Source organism: Penicillium taxi (genome assembly GCF_028828555.1).
Source record: "Penicillium taxi strain IBT 34144 chromosome Unknown utg000002l_segment0_segment0, whole genome shotgun sequence".
Taxonomy (NCBI): domain Eukaryota; kingdom Fungi; phylum Ascomycota; class Eurotiomycetes; order Eurotiales; family Aspergillaceae; genus Penicillium; species Penicillium taxi.
This window is the reverse complement of record NW_026643204.1, coordinates 85011-107511: the sequence shown is the minus strand read 5'-3', so window position 1 is coordinate 107511 and position 22501 is coordinate 85011. Positions and strand designations below refer to the sequence as shown.

The window sequence follows — 22501 nt, the reverse complement described above, 5'->3', positions numbered from 1 at the left end:
CGCGTTTACCTGAACTTAAGACGACCTATTCAACACCGCGCGATTTTACACGTGCGCGTCAAGAGGACTATAATGTGATCAATAATTGGTTCAAACTGGTTGAAAACACGATCGCAAAATATGGTATCACCACCGACGATATCTATAATTTTGACGAGACTGGGTTTGCGATGGGACGATGTGCGACCGCGAGAGTGGTTACTAGAGCTGGTTATTATGGTAAACGCGCAAAAAAACAGCCTGGTAACCGGGAATGGGTTACTGTGATAGAGTGTTTAGGCGCGTCTGGTTACGCACCTCCACCCTGTATTATCTTTAAGGGTAAGGTGATGATGCAGAGCTGGTTTGCTCCTGATCTAGGTTTACCACCTAATTGGCGTCTTGAGATTAGTCCTAATGGCTGGACATCAAATCAAATAGGGCTCCGTTGGCTTGAAAAGCTCTTTATACCTGCTACTGCTCGTACTAAAGGACGGTATCGCCTTCTGATCTTAGATGGCCATGGTAGCCATTTAACACCTGATTTCGACAAAATCTGCCAGGAGCATGATATTATACCATTATGTATGCCTGCGCATGCGTCTCATCTTCTTCAACCTCTTGATGTTGGGTGTTTTGCGGTGTTAAAACGCTCTTATTCTCGGCTGGTTGAGTCTAGAGTAGAGCTTGGTTTTTCCCACATTAGTAAAGGAGATTTCCTAGAGATATATCCTACTGCGCGTATTGAAGCATTTGCATCTGCTTCTAATGCGTTTGCTGCAACTGGAATCGTGCCACTTGACCCTACTAGGGTGTTAAAAAAGCTTACTATGCGCGTCGATACACCACCACCACCACCCTCTATAGGAAGCGATTCAAGTCGAAATTGGACACCTAAGACGCCTAGGACGCAGAAAGATTTACGACGTCAACACCAAGCTATATTACGCACTGTATCTCGAACGCCACCAACACCATCTAAGAGAGCATTAGACCAGATAGTAAAGGGTGCAAATTACCTATATCAAGAGAATGCTCTCTTACGCCTGGAAAACAGAGATTTACGCGCCGCCCATGAGAAAAAGAAAAAACAAAAAGAACGTCCGAATCGTCAATTAACAGTAGTAGGGGTGTCACGGGGCGGGCAGGTGAATAGAATTATACTAGAACTGGACAGACAGTATTGCATTGACTGACAGGCTAAGACGAAGACGTAGCTTGAAGAGCTATATTCAGACAAGGTTCTGAGTTTACATGAGGTTGCGGGTCACGTGGCCCGCACTATCTAATCAATCAGTAGTCGTCTGAGCTGGCACCGTGACAGTATCCCCCTCCTTAGAGCCGAGCTCTGTAGAGGCGTAGATAGGACCTGGCTTGGACGGGTAGCGGAGGTGGAAGTTCTTCACTAACTGTCCATAATTTTCTAGGTGAGCAGCAGGCTCTTTAGTTGGGTCATCGTAACCGGTCCACTTAACCATGTATTTTAGACGTGGTGTTCCCCGGCGACCACGTTTCTCCCAGCGGGAGTCTAGGATCTCCTCTACCTCCTACTCGTCGATTCCGTCGACTTCGACAGGTGGGGCAGGTTCTTGTTGCTGCGTAGGAAGCGGGTTGTTGTTGGTAGGGCGTAATAAGGAGATGTTAAATACTAGGTGGATCATCATTCCAGGGGGAAGCTGTAAACGGCAGGCGTACGGGCTTAGAACTTCGGTGATTTCGAAGGGGCCTAAGTTCTTCTAGTCTAATTTCTTCTAGGGGCGACGGGTCTTGATATTCCGGGCGTCTAACCAGACTTTCTGTCCTTTAGTGAATGTTCGGGCAGGCTGGCGGTGACGGTTGGCGAATTCTTCGTGGCGAGCTTAGGCGGCCAGGATCTAGGCTTATATAAAGTTTGTGATCTCCTCTATATAAGCCGCGAACCTCTCTATATCGTGGGCGGCGGGGTGATTACTTAGGCGGACAGGCTCGAATCCAACGACTAGGTGTTGGCTGTAATTAGCAAAGAACGGGGTGACGCCAGTCGACTCGCTTTATACAGAGTTAGAGGCGAATTCGGCTAGCGGAAGCTAGTTAGCCTAGTCGTCCTATAGGTAGTTTATATAGGCTCGGAGGTACTGTTCCAGGATAGTATTAGCTCGCTCGGTCTATCCATCTATTTCCGGGTGAAAGGTAGTAGATAGCAGGCTCTTAGTCTTTAGGCGGGTCGTCAGGTGTTTCCAGAACTAGCTTATAAACTAGGGGCCTCTATCAGATACAATTATATAAGGGAGTCTATATAGCTTCTAGACGTGTTTTAAGAACAGGCAGGCGAGGTCTTCAGCGTTATAGGTCCTATAGCAGGCCAGGAAGTGTTTTATTTTAGTTAAGCGGCAGACTACTACCAAGATTGCGTTAAATCCTTGGCTCTCGGGCAGGTGTATGATAAAGTCTATTAATAGATCTAGCTAGGCGCGGGCAGGGATCGGGAGTAGTTATAAGACTCCTTAACAGGCTTCTCGGGACAGGGTAATTCTACGATAGGTATAACAGTTTTTGGTCCATTGCTCGATATAACAGTAGAGGTTCGGCCAGTAGTACTCGCGAGATATAAGCTTATATATCTTTATGCGACCTAGGTGTCCTATTGCTGGGTTGTTATAGTAGAGTCGGGCTAGTTCAGCTTTAAGGTCGTCGTTGTCTGGGACATAAATACGTCCTTGGTATAGTAGGTTGTTCCCATCTCTTATATAGTACGCGAGTGTGATATCTAGGTGCCGGGTTTTCTTTTCGTCTAGGGCACTTAGGATTAACTATAATATCTAGTCTCTTTATAGGGCAGACTCGTATGCTTCCTTCACAGCGACTAGTAGTTCTAGCTATAGTTTATCTACGAAGCGTATACTTCTTACTATTTCTATATCAGGTGGAGGTGGGTTAGGTTCTAGGCCTATCAGGGCGTCTAGTTTCAGGGTTAGAGGGGAGTCAGGCGGTAGTAAGGCAGGCGGGGTCAGTATTCCTAGTTCTCCTTAGATCTAGCTGTCCAGGTTTTCGCGCTTCAGGATTATATAACTCTAGTGCTTTAGTCGTTTATCCCCTTCCTTAGGTAGATCTTCTGACCTCCTGGTCAGTGCATTAGGCTTCGCGCCCTATTTACCTAGGTGGTAGATAATCGTAAAATTGAAACGGGACAGGAACTTAGACCAGCGGGCTTATCGGCGGTTTAGTAACTTAGTGCTTATGAAGTGTTCTAGGTTTCGGTGGTCTATGATAACCTTGATCGGGGAGGTCGTGCCCTCAAGTTCAGGGCGCCATTCTTCGAAACAGCATATAATAGCCATAAGTTCCTTATCATAGATTTCGTAATTATACTTAGCTGCTGAGTGCTTCTTAGAGAAGAATGCAACGGGATATAGTATTCCTTTTTCGTTGTACTAGGAAATAACGCCTATAGATACATAATCAGACGCGTTGGTTTCTAGGATCACATCTTTAGTCTAGTCAAATGGTGCCAGGATCGGGGCGGATATAAAGGCTGTCTTTAGGGTCTTAAAGGCTTCTTTATAGGCGGGAGTCCATTCAAAGGCAACATCCTTCTTTATAAGTTCGTTCATATGGGCAGTCAGTTTCGAGAAGTCTCTTATAAAGCATCGGTAGAAGCCAGCAAATCCTAGGAATGCTCGGACATCAGTCGCGTTCGTCGGCGATTTCCAGTCCATGATCGTCCGGACCTTCTCAGGGTCTATACGGATTCCTTCGCCTCCTACAATCAGGCCTAGGAATTTGGTCTCAGAAACACAGAACTCGCATTTAGCTAGTTTCACGAATAGCCCTGCTTCGCGGAGGCGGGCGAGGACCTTACGGACGTGTCCGATATGTTCCTCCCTTGTACGACTATATATCAGTATATCGTCAAGGTATGCGGTATAGAACAGGTCTAAGTTGTGAAGGGCTAATACTAATCTTGAATGCAGAACTAGTGATGCCGACAAACTATCTTTATTAAGCTTGAAGAGAAGAGAGAGACTAGCTATGGACATGTGGCAATATAAGGGATGCGGGTGCGGGTGGCACGTGACGAGCATGAGTGGCACAGGCATGAATGCTAAAGCAGGCACCAGCCTGTTACAATAGCCCCCTCCTATGGGTCGTCGTCGTCGGAGGCGATGTAAGCTGGAGTTCTAGAGCGGGTTGGGGTTGGTGAACGGCTGGATCGTGGGCTAGTTAAATGGCAATCCTTTATATAATGTGTTTCGGAACCGCAATAATAACATAGACCTAGGAACTGTCGCGTATCGTGGCGTACTTGGGCACGTTCTTGGGCCTGTCTCTCGGGGACGATGTATGGTTGGATCTGAGCTGTTCTTATCCTTACTTGGTTGCTTGGTGAAATCGGGCGGGTCTTAGTAGTGTTGACTGATAAGTCCATTGGTTCGAGTTGGTTTATGAATTGACTAGAGGTAGGCTGGTTCTGGGACTGGTTCTGGGACTGGTTCTGGGGTTTCTTCTGGAAATTTGGCTGATTTCTGGGTTCTGGCTGGGTCTGGAATCTTGGCTGGCGACGGTCGTATCGTTGTAAAAACTCGATATAAGCTTCATACGAAAGGCTAAATAGCGAATCGCTAACTTGTTCGAGGGTCTCGCGAAGAGGGCGACGGAGTCCACGGTGAAGTGTGGTTATCGCGAAAAGCGCCTGGTCCACGAGACCTATACTTGCTTCATGCGAAAGGCGTTCAAATCTAGCTAGATAGGCGATGAGGCTTTCATCATCTCTCTGCCGGATATTGGCGAATCGAAGAATATTCTCTTGTTTCTCGCGGGGGTTATAGCATAGACGCTGAAAGTACTGGAAGATCTGATCGGGGTTGGCTTTATCTTGAAGATGTAACACTGATGCTTGTTGAGGTGGTTCTAGGCGATTATAGATATAGTTGAATGCTTGTCGTCCTGTAAGGCCATCGGCCTCTAACTTGGCTTGTATTGCTGGGAGCCATGTACGTAGTGTGAAGGGCTTGCCGTCAAATCGGGGTGGGTCAGGAAGATGGTAATGCTGGTTCTGGTTCTGTTGCGAAGCGATCGCTAATAACTGGTTTTGCTGGTCTGAAAGCTGCTGCTGTATCTGCTGCACAAGAGCTAAAAGGTTGGTCTGGTCCATCGTGGAAAACTGGCGGTTCGTGTACTTCTCGAAAAAGAACCGGAACCGAATCGAAAAGGAAGCTTAATAAATGTGAAGGGCTAATACTAATCTTGAATGCAGAACTAGTGATGCCGACAAACTGTCTTTATTAAGCTTGAAGAGAAGAGAGAGACTAGCTATAGACATGTGGTAATATAAGGGATGCGGGTGCGGGTGGCACGTGACGAGCATGAGTGGCACAGGCATGAATACTAAAGCAGGCACCAGCCTGTTACATAAGTAATCTCGCAGGGAATCGTTGATAAATCTCTGGAATATAGCAGGGGCGCCTGTTAGGCCAAACGGCATTACCAGGCTCTCGTAGAGACCTAATCTCGTACGGAACACTGTCAGGTACTCCTGCCCCTCCTTCACCCGAAGGTTATTAAAGGCAGAGATGATATCTAGGCGAGTAAAGTATTTCATCCCCTTTAACTGGTTCAGGGTTTCTTTAGTCAGGGGTAGGGGATAGCGGTCCTTGACCGAGATCGCGTTAAGGGCTCGGTAGTCTACACAAAATCGGAGACCCCCTCCAGGTTTCTTCACAAATAGGACAGGCGAGGCAGTAGGCGAGGAGCTTAGGCGGATAAACCCTTTCCTTAGGTTCTCGGAGATCCATTCCTTCAGAGCTTCTAGCTCAGGGCGGGACATAGCATAGAGGGGCCCAAATAGCAGGGCCTTCCCCTCTATTAGTCGAATATCATGGTCGTAAGGTCGGTGTGGGGGCAGTCGTTCGGCTTCCTTAGGGGAGAACACATCTCCAAAGTCTTTAAATTCGTCAGGTAGGGCAGGGTCAGGTTTCGGTTATAGTATCTCGTCTAGTATCTCTATAGACACGGAGAACAAATGATAGCCCTTCTCGCTTCGGGCGTACGCGGCGTAGGCCCTTAGGCTTATAGACTATATATCTAGGCCTTCTAGGATAGAGGGGCGATCAGGCAGGTTTATAGGGCGGGTTTTCTTCGGGACATCATATAGGGCTCGGATCTTCGGGGCCCTACTAGGGGTGTTACAGAACTTCTGGTAGTATAGGCTATTTAGCTCGAGGGTATAGTTCGCGAAATAAATACTAGGATTATGGATCTTAAGCCAAGGCAGGCCTAGTACAACAGGGTAGTAAGCGATTTTCGTGACAAGGAATAGGGCCTTCTTCTTATAGTGGTTCTCTACCCTTATGTTTATTCGTACAAAATAGGTGATATAGCCCTTCTTGGGCTCTCGGCCGTCGAAGGCCTCTAGGCGGATAGGTTCTTTCAGGGTTTCGAATATAAGGCTCTGGTCTCGGGCCTAATCTTCATCGACGAACCTCTTCCCTTCTACACCACTATCTATTATAGTATATATAGGGATCTAGGTCTCTTTCTAGGTCAGGGTTATAGGCAGGATAAAAGCGTCGGCGCGGAGGTTCTCTTCTTCGATAGAGTCTCCTAGTATAACTACGGATAGGCGGAGCACGTGGTTAGGTTTCACCTAGTCGCGATTTAGGCCAGGCTTACTCTATTTATTGGCTGGAGTATAGAGTAGTCAGACTCAGCAGATTCAGCGTAGGCAGCGGAGTCAGCCTAGGCGGGGTTCTCTATTCGGCTAGAATATAGGTGGGCAGGGGAATAGGGGCGGGTGTCAGGTAGCAGGCAGTCCCGGACTAGATAATCCTTAGATCCGTATCTAAAGCACTCCCCCTAGTCACGCCGGGTGAGCTTAGCCTTAGAGAGATCCATAGGTTCGCTAGGGCCTTAGGCGGGAGTTAGGGTCCTAGGTAGTATATTCGTTATCGCGGCGGCTGCGTACAAGGTCCTTGCGATTTTCTCCCGGGGTGTACTACCTAAGGGCGTGGGTTGGCGGGCATAGTGTATCTATTACTAGTATTGGCGGAAGTGGTTATCGAGCGACTAAAGATAGGCTGTGTAGCTATGAAACTAGTGGGACGGAGCTAGGTTATGCAAGAGCATATCCTGGAGCTTGTTCGAGATAGCTTATATTAGGAGGGGAGTTAGAGCTTCTTCGTGTAGTTCGCCCTCTAGGGCTAAACGCTGGAATTCGGATAGGAAGGTGTTAAAGTCGTTATTCTTCTAGCGGAGCTGGTATAAGCGGTTCTAGGCATTCTGGACTCTATCAGGGTCGCCGAAGGCCTTCTCGAGATATTTAAGCATTTACGGGTAGTCTATAAACTAGGGAACTCCGTACGAGATCTTTAGCAGTACTAGTTTGTACACTTTACCAATAAGTCTCCCCGCGACATAAGTAAGTCTGATAGTAGCTATTAGGAAACGGTCCTGGTTCGCGTTCATCTTGCCATAGATCTGCTACATAAAACAGCGGAGGTCGCTGCGAGTTCTATTAAACTCTTTTAGGTTAGGGATTCTTTCACTAAGGGAGGTAGACCAGGGACCCAGGGTAGGAGTCGGTGCAAGTTCTCGCGTAGGGATATCTACTAGGTTCTTAATACCTTGGGCAGGAGTGTTTTCGGTCGGGGGGTTCGTACAGCAGGCAGGGCGGAGTTCAGGATCTGATTTTTTTCGACTTCGAGCCCAACAATCTTGTTATATAAGCTATTGATGCGCTCTTCCTGATATCTAATAACGCCCTCCCTATAGTGCCGAGTCTCCTCGCTTTCAGTCGCGGCTTAGCGGAGGGTTTGGTTATCTTTCTCAATTTCTTGAGAGTAGCCCTCCATAGTCCGGAGGTACAGCACCCAGACGTCGGGGTGTTCTTGGACGTGAGCCAGGAATTCTTCAATAGAATCGGCGTTCAAAGGCGGTTCAGGATGGGGCATGCTGGCGGGTGGCAGCTCTAGTATAGGGTAGAAGCTACATAGTGTCACAGGGCGGGCAGGTGAATAGAATTATACTAGAACTAGACAGACAGTATTGCATTGACTGATAGGCTAAGACGAAGACGTAGCTTGAAGAGCTACATTCAGACAAGGTTCTGAGTTTACATGAGGTTGCGGGTCACGTGGCCCGCACTATCTAATCAATCAGTAGTCGTCTGAGCTGGCACCGTGACAAGGGGGTCTTACAATTCAGGAGGGATTAGACCTGGTTGACGCGTCGAATGGTGGCCCTAAACTTAATGATGCCAATTTACAAGAGGGCCAGGCGCCTGTAAGGGCGCCTGTAACCCAACGCCGGTGTGGGATATGTAAGACACCTGGACATAGGAGGGAAACCTGTCCTAGTAGGCCCATTCAGTAGTTTTTTTTTACTATATTACATAGTAAATAATGGAGTTATTGGGATTCATAAAAATAAGTGGGTCAAACTGACCCGTTCAGTAGTGTGACCCGTTCAGTGGTGAAATACTTTATTCAACAAATCCATTAGGTCACGTGCCCCAGCCCCTTATATAATTCTCTTTCTCCTCCTTCACCTCCCCATTTGACTTTATTATTCTTATCATTCTCTGCAGTATTTATTCTATGTGGTACTCGTCGTCAGGCCTGTCATTCCTGTGTTTTCATAGGACTCTCTGATTTCACTTGATGATTTCCAGATTGGGCAGGTACTCGTGACCAGGCTATAAGAACTTTTACTACATAATCCCTATTTTTTCTTGCTATTTTTTCCACCATATCTAACTCAAGTCAGGGCTGCTTCAAGCTGTTCAAAAGCCTGGGTGGGAGGGCTACTCGATTCATCGAGGGTTATCCTTTTATGTCTTCTTTCTTAATCAATATGACGACTACCTCCCAAAACTCACCATGGGCCTTGAAAAAAAAAGTCCTTGTTCATGCACCTGAATTTGATGTGTCCTGTCCTGTTCGACTTCGTGTTGCCCATGATCGCACCGCCAAACAAGGATCCATCTCCCTTTCCATTATAGCAGACCTCGCTGACTTCAGCAACAGATCACAGGTGCATCTGAATCTCCGTCCAGAAATAATCAATAATTGCGTGGCCACAAAAAGCAACGATAAGCTCATTCCATCCAGTTTGATTTCTTTGCTCCCCGTAACTGTACTCAATACATCGGAAGCCTTTACACTGATTCTGCACCTTGATGAGCCCGGAGTCGTTCTTTGTCCGTCTAAGACAGACTATATACGTCCAGCCAATCCAGAAGACACAAACCTCCTCTCATTCTCGAAGATCTGTCAATCAACAGTTTTGCATCTTCATCTTTGTAGACGACAATTCGTGGATAATCAGCTTGATCTTCTCTACAACTTCTCTTATGCCCTAAAAGCTCGCAATCTTCGACAGTCAAAAGCTTTTTATGACACAAGCCATGATCTGTTTGAGAGGCATTGTCGTGTCTTTGATCTCTCGTTCGACCTACCCCCATGCTACGTCGAACCTACCCCTAGTTATACCTCTACAAAACGGCGCAGAGGTATATTCTCAAAACTTTATCATCATTCAATAGTATACTGATATGATTCAGAGCCATCGTCGCCTGATAATGCAACAAAAAAACGGGCGCTTCTTCCATCCTTTCAACAGCTAGATCAAAAACTTGACTCGCCTACTGAAGTCAACACCCCGAGTACCCCTTCCCTATCACCGCGGTCAATTTGCCCTTCGCATTTTACACATCGTCTCTCTCCTAGCAGCAATAAACATGATGTAGTTATGCGTCTCAAACGTGAGCTTCATGGTATTTCTGATGAACTGGTTCGGAAACTGTTGGTTGAATCAGGACGCCAGCATTTACTTGCCATTCCAGAAGATATCAATAGTGACCTGCCAACCAAATCTGAGAAGATTAGTGTTGCTGAAGTCGATAAGATGATTGAGTGCCGGTTAAATCAATTTATCGAGGAGCGCCTAACTTGCTGCGTCAATGAATTTTTGAACGAGCATTTGGATGGCATCGCAGAAGATTACCGTGATAAGCTCTACGCTGATAACAAGATGCATGAAGACGAATTTTATGAACGGGTCGACGATATCAATTCAGAGGTCCGCAACACAGCAAACGAATGTATGCAGGAAATGGAAGAACTGGCGCAACGGTGTATGGATAAGATCGAAGATCAGGGAACTAAGTATACTGTATCTAAGAAAAAAGAAGTCGACAAACTCAAGCTATTGCCTAAGGGTCTGGTGCACCCTTTCATTGATGGTAAGGCATGTCTTATCTTTGATCCAGGTACTCATGCCAGGCGCAGTTCCATCTAGATCATGATATCAAAATATTGAACTCGTCGCCCAAAATAGATTTGACAAGGTAGCCTAGGTGTGTAGAGAGGTAATCACGATATCAGCTAGCATAGATGATAATGCAGCGCTGTTTCAGAAGGGGGTCGTATTATCAAATAGTAGTTGATATTCAAGTATTGGTGCAGTAGTAATGCTTTAGCTTAGTCTCACCGCAATCTCACCCTGCTTATTCCAAGGTTGTGTACTCACCCTGGTGACATCCACCTGTCGGCTAGACAGCATATGCTACAGAGGAGCATTCTTCTCTCACCTATTCCGCGAACAAAAGATACATGCTTTTTCTCATTATTCAGCTTTACTAGTAGCTCTTTACAGATGAAAAGGCACCATTGTTTCAAACAAAGTGACATTATCTAATAGTCTTTTAAGATTCAATGATTGGTGCAGTATTATGCATTTGCTCTAAAGGTAAGTCTCCTTGAGCGTCGTACGATCAGGATAGAGAAAGGTGAATGCAAATGAATAGGGTGAGCATCGTGTGGAGTAGGCTGGGTTTCGAGATTTCTAGAATACAAACTGTCCGGGTTTCTTCCATACCGTTATGTCGTTGTTGATTAATTGGGATGTGATAAACAGGTGGGATACCAACGGACTAGTTGGTCACCACTAGGCATAAAACCGGTCCAAATATCTCAATTTCATCGCGGCCAACACTGAGGTGTGGTTTTTGAGTCTTATTTGTGCAAATTCCCCAGCGCTATGGGAGGTGGCTGGAACCAAAATCTTGATTGTTATGGATAACGCCTTATTAAAAGGGTTTGGTCGATATCTGAAGAGAATCTAGACCAGGAATTTCATACCCCCCACCCCCCCCTTGGACGATGCGTTCACGATGTTGGTACTTAACATGACAGCACCGAGGAATGTTTTCAACAGGCAAGTGTAATCATAGAGAAAGAATGTTCAACCGTCTTATAGTATTTAAAAGAGAAGTAAAAGATTTCTCAGTGTCGAAAAAACGGCATTGCTCGCAAGTTCATGGTCAGACAGAATTCCAGACAGTGTGAAAGAATGCGAGCCAGGCTAGTACTGTATTAGAATTGAAAAGTCATGCATTTATTGACGAACAAAAAGTAGTTATATGCCGTGCCATTTGGAGAGCTATGGGAAATACACCATTAAATCCCAGTGGTGCCGCACGCTTCCCCAAAATCAAATGTATACACAAATTTCACCGCTATTTCCTCGAAACAGCATTGTGTTGATATGCTGCAGGTATGCCGCACGAAATGTGCGATTCGTATTCGACGTTTGATGAGGGGTTCACTCTATTATAGGCAAAATCAGTAAAATGTACTGGTTGTTCCAACAAAATCGAGGCGTACTATGTGCAGAACAAAACTTCGATCCACTTTCAGCCCAATCACCACAGCCTTCTTTAACACATCTAATGGCGGGGCTTGGCATCTCGGGTTGGTGAAATTTGGAACTTTCAAATTATTAATGAAGTCTTATCAGAGAGCAGTAGCGAAAAAGTAGCTGGGTATAGTCGAGTAAAATCCTTTTTGTCAAAATTGATGAAGGCTTCCGTGTAAGAAAATCCGCTTACTTATAGACCAGCATACGACCACTTCTAAAATGCTGTCAACTGATCCATATGATAAATCATAAAGGACCGATATTACTACTGCATCAATCACAGTGCCAAGGGGAAATTACCCTATAGGATCTATGAGCTAGACGCCGTGGCTGAAGATGCGGGAAAAATTCAAGTAAATTATCTAGTCTTGTAGGTATGTGCGTTATGATTGATAAGTTAGGAAAGGACACGTGTCGACTAGACTTAGCTCGATTACTCTTTTCATTCATGATATGGGAGGGTTAGTATTTGAGGACTATTATAAATAAAGTCAGGGCGCATCATTTGATTGTGCTATTATTCATTCCTGAAATATGGTAATTTGGCATTGTGATATCGATGGTTGCGACAAACCGTCTGTTCGGGTAAATGGGGACTGCACTCTTTGTGATCTCCATCTCTGCGTCAAACATCTAGGACCGAAGTATCATACATGCCCAAAGTGGAAGGTGTGTTATTAAATCTAAGTATTGAAGCGGCTACTTATTTCTACGGTCTGATTAGGATGAGTGTTATGACCCTGCTGCTAAAGAAGCGGAAAGGAAAGAAATCATGACGCTGATTCGGAAAATCAACGTATCAGCGCTTACACAACGAGCTAGCGATCTACGTAATGGTGTCTCGTGCTCTGTGGTTCAAGGCCTACAATACGATAGAGCATTACGCAGCTCAGTCATGGGAGGCATGAATTATCATGTTGAGATTCTTTTCGAGGATGGAATTAGCTGGCTTACCCGTATCCGAAGGTTTAATGCTACATCCCCACCACCAAAGCTACGGGATTATATAATCGGTAGTGAAGTCGCAACACTACAGTTCTTAAGCAAGACAAACGTTCCTGTACCGAGAGTTTTTGACTTTAATCTGGATGAAGCTAATCCTATCGGTGTTAGTTATATCCTTATGGAGAAACTACCAGGAAAATCTTTACGCTGGTCTCTTACTGCTCTGCAGCAGAGGCAGAAAGTTATTAGCCAACTTGCAGATATCTACATTGAATTGAAAAAATTCCCATTCTCGATGATAGGCTCGTTTGATCCGGAGAACTCTTCTTATATTGGCCCTCTTGCAAGGGAGTCTTTGACTGACTTTCAAAATTCACAAATGAGAATGCTTGGGCCTTATTCGTCTTCGGGAGAATATTTCGACACAGAGATTCAATTGATATTGGATCTGATATTACGTCAAGAATTATACGTTGACCGTCCAGTTAATGCTTTCTTGGTACATCGTTTCCTCCTAGAAACTGTCTCTAAAGTTTTCTCAAAAAGCCCTTTCGATGATGGAATGTTCTATTTGAAACATGCGGATGAAAAGGGAGATCAGATTCTTGTTGATGATGACTTCAATATCACAGGCATCATTGACTGGGAGTGGGCGCAAACAGATTCAAAATCATCAGCTTTCAATTCGCCTATTGTCCTTCTTCCTGTTGCCGATTTTTACAATGGAACCGATCATATTGGCCAAGATGAGATTTTTTTTGCTGAGTGCTTTGAAGAAAAAGGACATGCAGATCTTGGGCAGATAGTCAGAAATGGCCGGCTTCTCCATCGGATCCAATTTTGTTGTGGATACGACCTCGATGATTGGGATGGGTTTGTTGGATTATTTTTTGGTCTACTCAAAATGCTTGGCATCGAAGAGAACTTAAATTGGGAAAATTGGAAGGCCAAGGCCTTGGAAAGCTATCAAGAGGATTCTCAGCTAAAAGAGCTCCTCAAACTGAGTCAAACTTAATAAAATATGACGCATTTGCAAACATTTAGGACAGACTTCATGTAATATTCTGTGGCTCTGGATCTAAACAGTAACCATCCTATTTTCATGTGCTAACGTGAACTCATTTTCGTTCAGGGATATTTTGAATAATGTTGGTCTCTGATGAGAGGGCTAGTACAATGTAACATATTTTGATAAACTTGACACTGCCTTATTGCTCCAATGGAATTAGGTATCATACTGGTGAACGGTCTTTCGAATTCTAAAAATTCCTGACCCAGAGAAGTAATAATAAATAGTAGACTAAAAGTAAGTAGCAAATTGCTGCCAAGTTTGGCCTCTACCAAATTCACACTCTTTCGCTCTTTCTCAGCGGCACATCTTAAAATCAAAATTTGGACCCTTAAGCTTAAGGTTTTGAAACACTTCCCATTTGTATAGGCCCGCCTCTAGATTGGTAGGTGTGTTTTACAGTACAGTAGTGAAGACACCACTAGGTGTAAGTGGGCCGCAGATCTCTGGATTATATGTGTTTCCATGACACGTCATTATCGCCTAAGCCCTGCCTGGGATGGCAGGTTACTCTCACAATGCGTAAATTCGAGCATATAATATAAAATATCTAAAGACTCCACAATTTTGTCTAATTCTGTCGCTCAATGGATCCGCCATCCACTCGAACACATGAAAGCCCCGAATCAACTGTTTTTACCGAAGGACCGACGACAGAGGTCACGACTATATACCACGAGGTTGACTGCCAAAAAACTCCTTATACAACTATTCAGAATGGTCAGATAACTATCCTCTCTGTGTGCCAGGGATGTATAGTTACCGCCATAGGAAAGAATGTCAGAATACGGCCATGGGAGGACAGCAATCAGCAGAAATGTAAAGTTGAAGCACACCAAGGGCAATTCGGCTTCCGGAATCTATATAGCGGCATGATACTTGGTGTCTAATTCTTCGGAAATGTCTTTGCTGGTAAGCGGCACCTCAATGAGTGAAAACTCTTTCTTTTGCTATGAGCCAAGGCTTTCATAAATCCCCATCGTGTGCACAATATGATTCACTTCTTGGAAGCTCTTTCTAGAGTCAAACTATACAGTATCAAGAATGGCCTCTAGTATAAATGCATGGGTACTCTTTTGACAGTTTTTTTTTTTACTAGTGCTAACTCGAGAGTGAGATAAAATGGGGAACGCCAAAGAATCTAGTTTTATTTCAGGTATATGGTGAAAATGAACTATTAGTGAGACTTGCTTAAGATCAAAGTGGTAAATTATGGTAGGATAGCATCGACTTACTGGAACCAAGGACGATGGAAGGAAGCTGAAGAGCTCGAGGTGCAGGTCATGGATACCCGCAAGCGGGTGCTTGGGCCAGAGCATCCTGATACTCTGACCAGTATGAAAAACCTAGCATTGACCTACTGGACCCAGAGACGATGGAAGGAAGCCGAAGAGCTCGAGGTGCAGGTCATGGAAACCAGCAAGCGGGTGCTTGTGCCCGAGCATCCTGATACTCTGAGCAGTAGACATGTTCATTGGGTTGGGTAAACCCATACCCAACCCAACCCAACCCACAATGGGCTGGGTATGGGTCAGAAATTTTACCCAAAACCCATATGGGTTGGGTATGGGTTTGAAGTAAAACCCACACCCAGCCCATAAACCCATCTTTTTGCCAAGACTTTTATTTCACGTGATATTTGTCACCTAGTTAGTACTAGATTGAGGCAAAAATTAGGCACTAAGGCACTAATTACCCTAATTTAGTTTAGGTTGAGGCGAAAATCAGGCATTAAGGCATCAAAAATACCCATATGGGACCCATACCCAACCCATACCCACGTGGGTTGGGTTGGGTATGGGTATGGGTTTACCTTACCTCTGATGGGTTGGGTATGGGTATGAATTTTGACCCATACCCAACCCATGCACATGTCTACTGAGCAGTTTGGCCAACCTTGCGTATACCTTGGAGTCATTAGGCAAGCATCGCGCTGCTTCCAACTAATGACAGTATGCGCCCGACTACGTGCCCAAGTACTAGGCCTAGAGGTCGGCACGGATACATATCCGTAAGATTTTGGATTATTCGTATCCGTAACCGTAGTCGAGAGCTTCTATCCGTAACCGTAACCGTAGAAATTCTACGGTTACGGATATGGATTACGGATATCCGTGATATTATGCCACCGCCTAAATAAATCATACGATACTACGATAGAAACTTATCATCCGAAGTCCCTAATTTGATATCTAAATAGTTATCCATTCATTGATAGAATGAGTCTCCTACCACGCCCTAAACGCGCTCCACGACAGGATTACCTTGTTCTAAATGATGGTAGTGATGAGGAAGCTGATCCTAGTGATCGTATCAAAAAGCAACCACGTTATCACTCCCCATTAGATGAAGATGAAGATGAAGATGAATCTATCTCTCCGAATGATTCAGCGAGTCAAATCCCTGAAACAACCTCTTCTATAGTGTCTACTCCTTTAGACTCTTCTTTGCCCAAGACACCAAAATCCAAAAACCAAGCCCTTTAGAGTCAATTTACAATCCGCAATCTTCCAGGGAAGTTCTGGCATCCCAAACGGGGTAAAGGGCCGTTACAGGACCGAGAGATTGTATGTATTCATTGTGGAGAATGGAAGATCTTGGATTCCCAGAGAGATACATCAACTTCTAATATGAAAACGCATCTGATGAAAAAACATGGATCAATGATATCATCAGCAACTCAGCAAGCATCTATTGTTTCTATGTTTCGGACAAAAACTAGTCAATCTATGTTAGAGGCATTAGAGGAGAATTTGATTCGATGGATAGTCTTGGAGAATATCCCTTTCACTGCTCTTCAGTCTACAGCATTCCAGCAAATCTTCAGGGTAAGCTCTCTCTCTCTCTCTCTCTCTCTCTCTCTCTCTCTCTCTCTCTCTCTCTCTCTCTTACTAACTTTAATTATTCTAGGAATTACCAAATACCCCTCTACCTTTTACGTCTGCTCGCACAGTCTCTCGACGAATCAATATGGAGTTTACTCAGTATCGTGCCTATTTGGTTAGTGAGCTCGCGGAAACATGTTCAACAATTGCTTTTTCTTTAGATATATGGACATCCAAGAATCAAAAAGCTATTTTAGGGGTTATTGGACATTGGATAACCCCTGATTTTGAGTACCGTGAGAGGATTCTTGATTTTATAGAGCTTATTGGAGCACATACTGGAGAGAATATGGCAAGCCAGCTTCAAATATCTCTTCAGGAGCTACAACTTGAGTCTAAGCTACTTACTATTACTGCTGATAATGCAACAAATAATAGTGCCCTAATTAAAGAGCTTTACTTCAATCTTCAAGGGTTAAATCTAGCTACACTACAGTTTCAAGGTAAGATTCTCTTCATCTCTCTCTCTCTCTCTCTCTCTCTCTCTCTCTCTCTCTCTCTTTAATTATCTAAACTCACTTAAGATAGGTCTTGATAGCTATATTAGATGCCTGGCGCATATTCTGAATCTCATTGTCCAAAAGATTCTATCAGAGTTGAAATCTGGCGATTATCAATCTTCTTTAGATGCCTGTGGTATCCTAAAGGACCATAAGAGCCTACCAGCTGGGCATTCTGCGCTAGCTCGTGTACGAATCTTAGCCCTTTGGGTATCTGGAAGTCCTCAAAGACAGCAGCAGTGGCAAATCATTTGTCAGACGCATGGATTACCTGATAAGCTCGTTCGGTAAGCAAGATTCCTTTCTCTCTTTCTTATATATACTTATAGTTCTAGGTATGTGTCGGAACATGGATATTGCAATCATGCAATACCATAAACCCGGAACGGAACAAACAGACCCCCGAGTCACGGGGGAACAACTATATTAGGAACTCAAGTAGCTACATGAATCGAACACATTTCACACCACTTTGCACAATGTATATACTAAGAATCTAGGACGAACCATACCCTTTTCCAGTGTATATAGTGCAACGTGTGAACCCTGTCCTTTCAACGTAGTTGATCGATACTGATCAGTTGACGAGCTGAATCAGACTTGGAGGTTATATCACTAAGTTATTGTGAAAAATCCTCAAAACCACGAAAACTCGTTACGACGATAAGCCAAATTCGATCGAAGAAAATACGATAAAACACCGTTAAGAGCATGAATTGGCACCGGCAAGCCCATTCACTCTTCCAAAAACACAATTTTCAAGTTTGATTTAGAAAACTACACCCTAGTTTCTACCTTTCAACACCTCCTTTACGACTACTTTTCGAAGGACATTCGACTAAAACTTTTCCTTTTCGCATTGGAAAAACTGGGGATACTCAAAAACCCCTAAAAATCTTCCCCTCTTTGAATTGTGGGACACCAGAACCCACTGGTGACTTGTTCAACTTCTCCATTTGTGACTTGTCCGGCTCCTCCACAGATCCATGCTGGAATATAGCCAATCTCCCCCTAGCATCACCTGCAGGAGCTATATGGCACCACCAGTATACTAGACACCACAGTCAATCAAATCTGCACACCGTGAACGAAAGCGTAACAACCAAGGGCAATTCGCACGCCATTCCCCAATCACGGAAGAAGACCTGACCCCACGAGACGACGACGAAAGTTTAGATCCACTCACCATCATTATGGACGGAACACCGTCGTATAGACCACGCACTCGGGGCAGCTATACACGAGCAAGTATGCCCGGATCATACACGGAACACACTAGCCCTACACCCGCTTTTAACCAGAGCAGAGGCCAAGGGTACCCCGATGAACATGTAGATAGGGACCAGACCTACCGAGAGGCGCACGAATCATGGGGCAACATGACACAAGAGGAGAAAATCAGATTCTACCACAGAAATGGTTTTGACCCATAGGAATGTAACTGGGATCAGCGTGAGGAATATATAACCACACGATTTACCTACTATATAACCACGGGAGTTATGGACCGCGGACTCTGGGCCGACTTCTAAGCAGACTTCAAGAACTGGACCGAGGAGGACTTTACGAAACTCGAACGAAACACCCTCCGATTAGTGTACTATACACTCATCCAGCGCGGAGTTTATGTGAGATGGACACCAAAACTGGCCGACTCCCTAACGGAATGCCTTATAAGGGAAGAAGAACATGAATGGACGGACGCAGAAATCAAAAACGCCTTCAAAGACATCAATGGCGCTATAAGAACTCTAGCACTCTAGGACAAGTTGAATGACACACTGGATGGTCTAAAGGGAACGACCGCCACCCGACGCCCACAAGATCCGGTCAATCCAGCCAGCCAGCTAAGCTAAATACCGAAGGAAATACCCCCCACCCAGCGCAAGACCCAGAACTGGACCTCGCATGTTTTCTCATCACCTCGGCCGGAACCACACGCGTATATAAACGTCCCAAACAACCGAGAGTATATGCGTAAAAGCCAAATTGGAGGCGTACCACCTGCGACCTACACCGGAAACTCAGGAGACGATCCGGGTGACGATGACGATGATGATGATGAGAGTGATCGTACTCCAAGAGGAAACAACGACCTAGATAATAGTCGTTATTCCCGGACACCTCGATCTACTCCCGACCTTGCCTCAGATAACTACGTAAGGCAAACGACAACAGTCATGAAGTCGATATCCGAGAGCCAAAAATACGATGGAAGCACTAGTCTCGACTTCAAGATCAAGATCTTCACCGACATCTGCCAACGTGTGAGACTCCCGGAACAATCGTACATGGACGCATTTGGCAGTTTCCTTAAAGGACCGGCATTAGAGTTTTACTTCACGAACTCCCTACGGGAGAGAACCTTCGCGGAGTTGTGCGAGAAACTTAGGGAATTCTTCGAAGGACCAGAGTTCTATAGAAGGCAGAAACAACTATGGGACAGCCAAAACCTTAGAACGACCATCCGAAAGAACCCCGATAAGAGCCTCCACTAATGCTTTAAGATACTACTTAATGAGCTCTATAAGCTCCGATATGTAATCAATCCCTTATGGCGAACGGATGAATACTTGTACGAAAAATTGATTTCAGTATGTGAAGGAGTTGAAGCATGCCGAATGACCCTAGCACACCTACCACCGAACCTCCTGGGACTCATCAACGGAATGTAGACGTCGATAACTACCTAGGAAAACGAGAGAAAATATAAGGAGCCTGCCACCAATAACCCATCCGTATTCCAGGCGGAGGAACTCCCTACAACAAACTTTATGGAAAGGAAGTTCATGCGCACAAACCCTATAAAATAACCGCCTAGACGATCAACGAACCCTCCCCGAACGAAATATAGACTGGGAACCGGCAAGAAATGTGGTGTTTGCTATAAACCAGACTGTATCTCATATAACCACACCAAGGAAGAAAGAGACGCGGCCTGAGAACAATTCTAAAGCAAATTTCAAAGAAATCAATAAGGAAGCTATAAACCCGTATACCAGCAATTCATCACCGATATGGAAGGACCACTGAACCAGGAGCCGACACCCGATGATGAGAGCGATAAGGAAATGGATATATTCCTGAACAACTACCTAACCACGAAAAGCATAGGACCCGAAGACGACTCGGACTCAGAAAATGAAATCCTCTTCACGACTGGTTACGGAGCCTTAACGCCAGGATTTGCGGAATAACTTACAACAGAGCTCTCTAATAACATTATGTTAGAAACCCTCGCAAAAACTCCCTATACATAATAGGAGAACTCCATGGCCCAAGGACCAAACACACCCTGGACAGGAACCGAGGAGGAATCGCCGTTCAGTTATAACGCAACCGCAACGGCAAAAACCAGGTATACAACGACGACTTTCATAGGAATAATCATTGATACGGGAGCAGCCCGTGTATCAACCGCCGGGCACAACCAATTCTTGGCCCTACAAAATTCGGACCCCTCAGCGACTCTAGATACTTCCACAGCCAACCAGATCAAGGTTCGCTTCGGAATCGGAGAAGCATTGTCGGCTGGTTCGGTCACATTAGAGACCCCGATCGGTACACTCACCTTCCACGTTTTCTACTCGGATACACCATTCCTCCTATCCCTTACAGACATGGATAGACTAGGCATCTACCTGAACAATCTGGAGAACCTCCTTGTCCGAAAAGATGGCCTAAAAGTCCCGATCATACGCTAGTTTGGACATCCGTTCATGGTTTGGGACTAATCACTCAGGGCCTATTTGTCAAACATAACCGGAAATGACACGATAGAGAGCCGATTGACCGATATCGTATGCTACTTAACTGACACGGAGCTGCGAAGACTACACCGCAGATTTGGACACCCGTCCGTCCCTCGCCTATATAGGCTGCTACGCGCCTCAGGACACGAGAACACCAATGTCGCAGCACTCGAACAACTCACAAAAGTATGCGAACATTGCCAGAGATACGGACGTTCCCCGGGCAGGTTTCGGTTTACCATCAAAGATCTAGACACTGTTCGCTTCAATTACAACATTATCATCGATATAATATATATTGAAAACTCTCCAATCCTCCACGTGATCGATGAAGCAACCTGCTTCTAAGCAGCACGATGGCTACGCGACCTGACAGCGAAACATACTTGGGATATGTTACGCCAGTGCTGGATTGACATATACCTTGGTCCACCAGACCTAATTACCACCAACTTAGGCACGAACTTCGCATCCAGGGAATTCAAACAGAATACGAAGACACTCGGTACCCAAGTCAAAACTGTCCCAGTAGAATCCCATAATTCTATTAGACTCGTCGAAAGATACCATGCTCAGATCCGAAGGGCATACGAAATCATTATGAACGAGATCCCTAGTACTAATAGGGAAATCGCCCTTCAGATATCTGTAAAAGCCGCGAACGACATATCCGGCCCACATAGTCTAATACCCACCCTTCTCGTCTTTGGAGCATACCCACGTATGACAGAACTGGACGCCCCATCACCCACGATTACCCAACGAGCAACTGCCATTCGAAAGGCGATGGGGGAAATCCAGAAGATGCGCGCCACAAGAAACGTGTCCGAAGCCCTAGCGACACGTAACGGACCCAACGTCACCGCAATCCATAACCTCCCACTAAACTCGCCTATATTAGTATGGAGAGAAGGAAATGGCGGACAACTTGGGAAATGGGACGGACCTTTCGCGCTTTTGGCGCTTGAAGGCGAAACTTGCACGTTGAACCTACCACATGGCCCGACTCCCTTCCGATCGGTTGTCGTAAAGCCATACCACATAGACATCGAAGATGTTGCAACCGAAGCGCAACCTGAACCAACAAGGGTACAGACAGAGAACCCAGCCGACCTAAGGCCGAACGTGGCGGGAGAGAGGATGGAGACAAGAGCATCGCACAAAGAAAAAGAGGAACCCCCTAAACCAAAGAAACCTCGCCTCCAACAAATGCTGCATGTTGAAATCCCGATAATCCACCTATAAATCGCACAACACACGCCATTCAAGAAATCTAGGCAAAAGGAGATTTCGGGCCTACTAGAAAAAGGAGTGTTTGAATTCGCAAGACGAAGCGACGTCCCACCAGGAACCCGGATATTCAACTCACGGTTCGTGGACGAAATCAAGCACCCAGGCACTGAGAAAGCCTTTAAGAAATCGAGACTAGTAGTCCAGGCGTTCAACGATGCCGGCAAAGAGACGATTCTCACCCAATCACCCACCATCCAACGCGCAAGCCAGCGAATCATCTTGGCTATAGCGGCGATGTAACCGGATATGAAACTTTACCTCCGCGATATCTCCTAGGCTTATATGCAATCCACAACCAACCTGAACCGAAAATTCTTCGCACGCCCACCGCGTGAACTCCGGGAGTTGTTCGGATTACTAGAGGACTCGATACTCAGGGTGATCAGACCATTATACGGGATCCCT

The 22501-nt window shown here is 45.3% G+C and overlaps 4 protein-coding genes across 4 annotated transcripts; 3 read left to right on the top strand and 1 right to left on the bottom strand.

The window, feature by feature from the left end:
* Positions 1–4233: 4233 nt before the first annotated feature.
* N7495_001981 (uncharacterized protein) lies at positions 4234–5110 on the bottom strand (the record flags this gene model as incomplete). The annotated part of the gene is made up of 2 exons (XM_057204651.1): positions 4234–4260; positions 4331–5110. The coding sequence occupies 2 exons, from the start codon at positions 5108–5110 to the stop codon at positions 4234–4236; spliced, it is 807 nt and encodes a 268-aa protein (XP_057065258.1).
* A 3695-nt stretch (positions 5111–8805) lies between these two features.
* Positions 8806–10251, top strand: N7495_001980 (uncharacterized protein; the record flags this gene model as incomplete). The annotated part of the gene is made up of 2 exons (XM_057204650.1): positions 8806–9463; positions 9515–10251. 2 exons carry the CDS (start codon positions 8806–8808, stop codon positions 10249–10251), a joined length of 1395 nt encoding a protein of 464 aa, XP_057065257.1.
* A 2296-nt stretch (positions 10252–12547) lies between these two features.
* On the top strand, positions 12548–13612 carry N7495_001979 (uncharacterized protein; the record flags this gene model as incomplete). Its single annotated transcript, XM_057204649.1, has 1 exon — positions 12548–13612. The coding sequence occupies one exon, from the start codon at positions 12548–12550 to the stop codon at positions 13610–13612; it is 1065 nt and encodes a 354-aa protein (XP_057065256.1).
* A 641-nt stretch (positions 13613–14253) lies between these two features.
* Positions 14254–15153, top strand: N7495_001978 (uncharacterized protein; the record flags this gene model as incomplete). The annotated part of the gene is made up of 2 exons (XM_057204648.1): positions 14254–14386; positions 14912–15153. The coding sequence occupies 2 exons, from the start codon at positions 14254–14256 to the stop codon at positions 15151–15153; spliced, it is 375 nt and encodes a 124-aa protein (XP_057065255.1).
* Positions 15154–22501: the final 7348 nt, after the last annotated feature.